Source organism: Ornithodoros turicata, chromosome 5, assembly GCF_037126465.1.
Source record: "Ornithodoros turicata isolate Travis chromosome 5, ASM3712646v1, whole genome shotgun sequence".
NCBI classification, from domain to species: domain Eukaryota; kingdom Metazoa; phylum Arthropoda; class Arachnida; order Ixodida; family Argasidae; genus Ornithodoros; species Ornithodoros turicata.
In genome coordinates, this window is record NC_088205.1 from 7,451,667 (window position 1) to 7,458,483 (window position 6,817).

At 48.7% G+C, this 6,817-nt stretch overlaps 1 protein-coding gene across 2 annotated transcripts; it reads left to right on the forward strand.

Moving 5' to 3' along the window:
- Window positions 1-209: 209 nt before the first annotated feature.
- On the forward strand, window positions 210-4,598 carry LOC135393900 (uncharacterized). Of its 2 annotated transcripts, XM_064624239.1 has the most exons (12): window positions 210-546; window positions 2,075-2,155; window positions 2,214-2,262; window positions 2,319-2,416; window positions 2,484-2,852; window positions 2,943-3,159; window positions 3,256-3,415; window positions 3,470-3,606; window positions 3,696-3,825; window positions 3,904-4,074; window positions 4,134-4,265; window positions 4,325-4,598. In XM_064624239.1, exons 1-12 carry the CDS (start codon window positions 468-470, stop codon window positions 4,502-4,504), a joined length of 1,803 nt encoding a protein of 600 aa, XP_064480309.1. In that variant the 5' UTR covers window positions 210-467; the 3' UTR covers window positions 4,505-4,598. The 2 variants fall into 2 exon arrangements, with proteins under 2 accessions (XP_064480309.1, XP_064480310.1); XM_064624240.1 differs by lacking the exon at window positions 4,325-4,598 and having other exon boundaries at window positions 3,977-4,074; window positions 4,134-4,224.
- The last annotated feature ends 2,219 nt before the right edge of the window (window positions 4,599-6,817 follow it).

Sequence of the window (6,817 nt, forward strand, 5' to 3'; positions counted from 1 at the left end):
GAAGCTCCAAGAACATTATATGCTCCTTGTGCGGAAAAGGCTCTAGTCACGAATCAGGAAGGAATGCAGTAGATGTAACGTTGGGCTGGATTGTATCGCTACTGGAACGACACCTCCAGATCCCGCAGAACGTCATAAAAAATTCGAATTACACGGTAATTGATATGCTTATTGAGAAGCTGCTAATTTTCACTGCTAAATCGTCCACTGCCATCGGCATCACCTCTCCGCGTGCTTCCGACACACCAGACGTCGTTCGAGCTGGCTTAGGAGAGGGGTTGGCTGAAGGACAACGGAAATATTCATTCAGAAGTAGTCGACTCTGGCCAGAAGCTGCAACGACGTTGGGAACGACACCTCAGCCTCCCCTCTCCAACTGCTAGCGACTGTCACCTGCTGACGTCAGCCATAAGTCTTCAGGCTTATTTGCTTTCCCGTTCGAAGGACATCTGCGCGCACAGACGAAGATGAAGAGGAAACCTAGCAGCTTCTTCGTACCACCAAGGGGAAGGACATTCAACGAGGTTATGTGGTCCAATGAAAACGGTGAGCCCTTACCGAGCGCTACCATTAGTTTCCCGACGTCGTGGACCTGTGACCGATCGCGTGTGAGCTTGGAAGTGTGATGCTATAGCTTCCACTTTGCTCCTCTCCGTCACGCTAGGGCGGTATCCGTACCGAAGAGTTCTCCTGGGACTCGAGACTCCTTAGCATCGTACAACAGTAGAACTCTTCCCAAAGAACACGCTAGCGTCACTGGGATACCCGAGGATTCTTATAGAGGGTCGGACAGGACGTCGCCAGGAGGGCCAAATCGGGCCCCAGGTGTCCCCCAGTGGGGGACTCTCCGAAGCACGTCCTCAAGGACCGAGTCAGGACAGTGGCAGGTTACTTGTGGAACTGTCAGTTCTGTTGTCTTTTTACAGCGTCACCTGTTAAGGCCAGAACCACCCGAGATCGCGTGGTCGTTCCCAGAAAACGTACGGGGGTCACGTGACCTGTTATGCGAAAAGATAACGTCGGAGTCGTCGTCTGTGGCGGCCTATCTGCTGCTGCTGCCACAGGCGACGTACCACCGAGTGGGTTCTACGGGCATCGTCGTACGGGCAGTCGTAGCGTGAGGCGACGAACATCTGACCGCTGGGATGATGATCGCATCCCGAGATCGCCCGTGTGCGCCACTGCATTATAACGACTATCAAACATTGATTCATTCGCTGCAAATCGCGTTACAATCGCCTAACCGTTGCGGTTAATTGTGTAATTTTTTTTTACTGCTGCTATTTGATTTTCCCCACCCATGTATGTTGCCCGCCATGTCTTTATGAACATTTATTGCAAATATGAGAAGTTTTAAAAGTACAGTACACTTAATTTATACATGTATGTATTCTAACCATCTTAAGGGTTACGAGCAATTGCTCCTCTAAAAAGATGAACTTTTCCGGAACCACTCCGACTGCGGAGTGGTAGCTCCATAGCCCTGCTACCCAGTCTGCACATTGCCAGATTTATGATATGCCAACGTGCTCGATGGAAGTATGGATGGATGTTTTTCCCGTAGGGTACACACGGTGTCTCAGAAAACGTGCCATTAAATTATAATAAAAAACTACGCCACATATAGAATCACGTGGCCAACTGCATTCGTTCATATTAAACGTTTTTGCCACCGCCTGATGTGAATGCCATCTACCTAAGTTAGTTTTTACGAACTGAACTCTGAAATTTGCCAGGTAAAGGTCAGTTTTTTTACCCCACCACTCCATCACTCGTGCCTTGTCCTTACTGCATCCACTGAGGCGACCCAAATGACTGGCGCAGGCTGTCTCCACAGTAATCCCCACGGACGTACCGAATGTGTCACCCTGAGGATGTCCTAGGGACAAGCTCTGAAGGGCAATCACACGATGACTCTGTGAAAGTCGTGAGGATACTGTGTTCTTGGTGTTGTACAAAATTTGACGCTTCGTCTCAATGATGGACGGACCCTCTTCTGCAGCTGGTTCTTGTCGCTTTTTTCATGCACTAGCTGTACCGCCCTATACTTATGACACGCGTGCACGTGTTACAGTATTCACGGATGACAGTAGCCAGAAGGTCGAGGATGACTCCACCTCGCCTGATACCTCAACTCGCAATGTGGACACGACAGGCAAGTTTTCTTCCTGATTTCCATCACTGTTGTGAAATGAAAACAACTTTGCTTGCAGATTCGAACTCTGGTACTGAAGAAAGCGAGTCTGACAATTCAAAGGGAACGTAAGTTGATTCTCATTTGTATGTTCAGTATACAGCAGACTCACCATTTCATAAAGGAGCAAACGGATGTGGCATATTCCCTTCGTTCTGCTGCTGTTTATGTCTGCGATCCTGGCCGGCGTACTGGTCGTCTTTTGGCACGGTCAACAGCAGCGTAGGTCTTACTCAGTGCACGCGTGAAAAACCCGACAATCAGAGTTAAAACATGCTTGCGTTTGCAGATGAAGGTTATACACCCAAGTCACTGGACCTGTTAACTCATGATCACCACATTAATCTCAAGGCTGGGCTTGAAGGAGGGTCGGCTGGATATGGTGGTCCTCGAGACCAAAGAATTGACGAAGACTCCTACGCCCCCGAAACTGCGGACGAAGTTACGGCGACGACGACTGAGGTGACCGAAGAAGACGTGGAGGACCTGACTGCGCCCGAACAAACCATAAGAAAATCCACGAGGACCAAGATTCATACACCACTGGCCACAACGGATGTTGTCCTTTCCGTCTCAAAGAGGTCCAAGAAAGCCAAGAAACATACGACCACTACTGCAGGCGCGCCGACGACCACCGACAACGCCGTACCTGTTCCAGGTTTGACTGTTTTTGTATCACCCACAGAGAAGGCAGTCATATTTGATGATAGAAAGCATTTATCTAATTGTATGTTTGGGTCTCACCCAGTTCGGCCTATCATTCGGCGTCCCCTGCTCTGCACAATTGGCCGTTACGCTCGTGCTAGCACCAAGTACCCAGAAGACGGGCTCTGCGATTTTTTATTCTGCCCTGTAGCCCTCCAGGAGAACCTCCAGTTCAACAGCGAAAGCGACGCCTTTCAGGGCTTTCGCGCACAAGCTGCGAAGTCTCGCAAGACCCAATTTGGCCTTGACATCAATGTCAGGTCAGGATGCTTGACTTTTCTGAGCGGCAAAAAAAAAAAGGAATTGCAATACTCTGCCACCAGTGTTAAAACAAAAACTGTTCACAATGGTTTCAGAGAGATGAATGCTACTCTTGCACGGCTTGGCACCGACCAGGGAACCTCAGCATTTAAATCTCTTTGGGACGGTAACGTACGACAGCATGGCGTGTTTTATCCCGCGCTACGGCACAACACCGATCCCGCCTATGTGAATATGATAATCCGTCTCTTAAAGGTAAAGCTACGGCACAAAAGTAGGTGAGGTCTATTGACACTCTGCCGCTCGCAGGCGCTGCGACGATTACAGTTGAAGTTTAGGACGACTGATGAAGTTCTTCCTTCCCATATCTTCGTCGGAATCGCCCTATTGCTTCGCGGACAAGACAGAGATGCAGGCGTTAAGAAGCACTTCAACAAGATTATCAGGTGATATATTTTCATGTCTTGCAGCATACTGTTAAGCATGCTGCTTCCAAAGAAGCGTTTGGACAACTAATGCAATGTTCCTGTTGTAGCGTCGTCAAACCAGATGTCATTCTTCTGCGCACTCACTACCTGAAGAAAGACGATGGCAACCTGCTGAAGTGCCGCATAACTGGACCTACAGTCTGGCAGGGCAGTTTCTCTGCGGATCAGCCGACATTTGTAAGTGAATAGATCTATCTTTGGGAGATCCATCCATTTCTGGTCCCGGAGTCACTCTTGTCAGCTCGTGTCTTCCAGCTTGAATCGCTCAGATTTCTTCAAAAAGTGACCATTCCCAACCAAGCCGTGGTCTTGCTATCTTTTACTGAAGCCATTCGTTGGTACCGCTGGGATGCCAACGACACCACATTCAACCTGGGCGAAAAGTGCGCGATTGACTTTCACAGTGACCTTGTGCACAGATCCAAAGTAAGTGCGGGTCTATATTACCCTCAAGGACTACAGGTGGTGCATCTGTCCTCTCCAAGCTGTGCCTGAACACTGCAACCAACAAGCAAGTCTTTACCGCGAAGCACAAATCAACGCAACAGGTGGTGACTGCTCTGAACAAGAAGTCCTTTGGCCTGGTCTACGATACTCGAGACACCATACGAACCAAGGTACACGAAAGGCGGAAAGTCGTACGTTTTATATATAGTTGCGTCTGGTGACCTTTCAGATGTGCTGGGCGAGTACAAGCTTCAAGTATGCCGTTGGTTGGGCGATGTTTGACCTTGAGTTTGCGGATACTGCGAACATCTGCAAGGATGCAGTGTTCACGAAAGGCTTTCCGCTTGTTCGCTGGATGAGGCACTACATAAAGAATGGCTTCCACGAAGCAAGCGAATGCGAGGCGTAGGCGAAGAGTTTGTTGTTGTAAGCTTCCTGACTATTTAAACGAACATGGCGAAGACGCCTATTTATGTGGTAAATTATATGATGTCGCATAATCATACATGTTTACTTAATGTTCCTCTTAAGGGTTTTGCTTCCACAGATGGGTGTCCTCTAGCCGCCGGGTTAGCGGAACTGTTTGTGCAGCTTGGTCTTCTATGAAATTCCAGTGATTATGTTCTTGTTCTGAAAGTTCTGTTTTGAAATTTTTCTGTAATTAAACCCGAGTAGAGCCTTCACCGGTACGCCACTGCCTTAGGCAGGCCAGTGTGCAAATAAAGCGGTTACGAGCCATTGCTTGTGCTTCGACCGTTACACCATAGTCACGATGAGATCCTGGGGAACACAGAGCCGGCAATTTAGTCACTTCTGTCCCCAACAGCAGCATGGTATGCAGAGGGCATCTCCGCACTCTCCGGGTGTCATCTGTGGGAAATTAGAAAGGACATCGACAGGTTCGGACGTGTCTGCGTGGGCGGGCCATGGGTTATGAAAGCTGGGCGAAGGAGCGGCGGCGAAAGAAGGCTGAGACTGCGAGACGACGACGCCAAGCTGAATCGAAGGAAGCCTCGAAAGGCTCGGTTGGCTGCGAATGCTGTCTTGCGTTAGCGTTGTGTAGAGTCGTGTGAAGAGTTGTGTAGCGTTTGTGAAGGGGAGTTCCCAAAGGGTTTTAAGTTTTAATGCTAATGCATTTCCGTCGTATCTACCAATGGATCGACCACGTTTTTTGTGACTGAGAAATTTGGTCCCACGCTTATGTTTTTGTCTTTTTGCAAATGTCTTTGGCATGGGCCAAAAGACAGGCGATGCTTTCGGACGGCCTGGACATTGACGTTCACATGTGGATTTCTTGCGCGCGGTGGACACGGGGCGCACCTCTTCCGCTTATTGCCTACCATCTCTACCGTGTGCCCGCACACACCAAAAGGGAGTGACCTCTGAAGGAATGATGATTCGAGTTTTTTTGGCGCATCGACAACTACTCTGAAGGAAGGGGAGTCAAACAGTACAGAATTCGTCGGTGAGATGTGACCCTTTTCCGGAACAATGCGAACACAGCACATGCCAGGGACAGGGGACGTATGACACCTTTCCGGATAAGCGAATCTGAATGGCCCAAGTCCTGGAAGATTGGTCCCCGTACTTGCTGTCCGGATACGGATAACGAATTCCGGATAACCGATACAAAATCTCATGGTAGCGGTGTCGTTCCCGGCAATGTAGTGCGGATATCTGAACTCCGGATAAGCGAGACATGACCGTAGAAGAGGAAGAGAGATGAGACTACATGTGAAGGGAAACAATGCACATACAGAGCAGTGTTTTCTAAACTGTGACGGTAGATTCAGCAGATTCAGCCCGGGTTTGGGGCTGCAGTTTCTGCTAAAGCCACTTACCAAGGTTTGGGCGGGTTTGGTAGGAGTACTCTTGAGTACTAGAACCATGAAAGTTATCATACCATGATCTACTTTGCGAACTTTGCTTCTTTGTGGTGGCGTAGGTGAAAACAAAGCACAAGTCACGGCTCGCCATGGAGCCCGAACTGAGAGTTCTGCTATGTTGAAACTCCGCCCTCGTTTTGGGAAACTGTACTCTAACAAACAAGTTCGCTTCAGTCATAAGGAGCAGTCACTCCTGCTGGCATGCGTTATTTTCTTTTCTTTTTTTTTTTCATTTTGCGATGCTTACTAGCTTCTAGCCAAGCTGATTCACTCTTGCTATATTAACTGTGAAATAAAGCTTCAGCGTCAATTTTGTGCATTGCTATTCATGCACAGAATTCGAAGAGATTGTGGGCATCAAGAAAAGCTGGGAAAAGGGTGGGGAGCGACGTGACCTACGTTCCACATGTTTGGTGGGTCGCCGCGCAACTGAGCTTGGGAAGCACTGAGCTAGAGGTCATCAATCCCGCCGTATAACAACACTGCTTTTTTCCCCGTACATTTGGCGGTCGCGATTAAACGGATGAACTTGTTAATTGAAGATAATCGCAGCATAATCCGTGAAGTGCGTCGCCTGGCTACAGCTAAATCAGAACGAACCATTGCGACATTGTCATTTGATGCACGCTAATTGATCATAAACTTAGTGGTTTCCGCATGGGCCCATTCCAGCTGGCACCGTGGTGATCTGAAGCAAAAGCCGCACATTTATACGTGGCATTAGAGAAACCAGATGTGAAAATAGCTGCATGTGTACGAATGGCGTCTATGCAGCCAGCAACCTTTATCAGTCCATTAGGTGAGGGTATCTACCGCCAGTATTAACTGCAGTGTTC

What these genes read in the sequence shown, in the direction of transcription:
- LOC135393900 (XM_064624239.1), top strand. Translation starts at nt 468, where the DNA reads ATGAAGAGGAAACCTAGCAGCTTCTTCGTACCACCAAGGGGAAGGACA. An exon ending in TGATAATCCGTCTCTTAAAG is followed by an intron (nt 3,416 to 3,469) that starts GTAAAGCTACGG and finishes TGCCGCTCGCAG; the next exon opens with GCGCTGCGACGATTACAGTT. An exon ending in ACCTTGTGCACAGATCCAAA is followed by an intron (nt 4,075 to 4,133) that starts GTAAGTGCGGGT and finishes GTCCTCTCCAAG; the next exon opens with CTGTGCCTGAACACTGCAAC.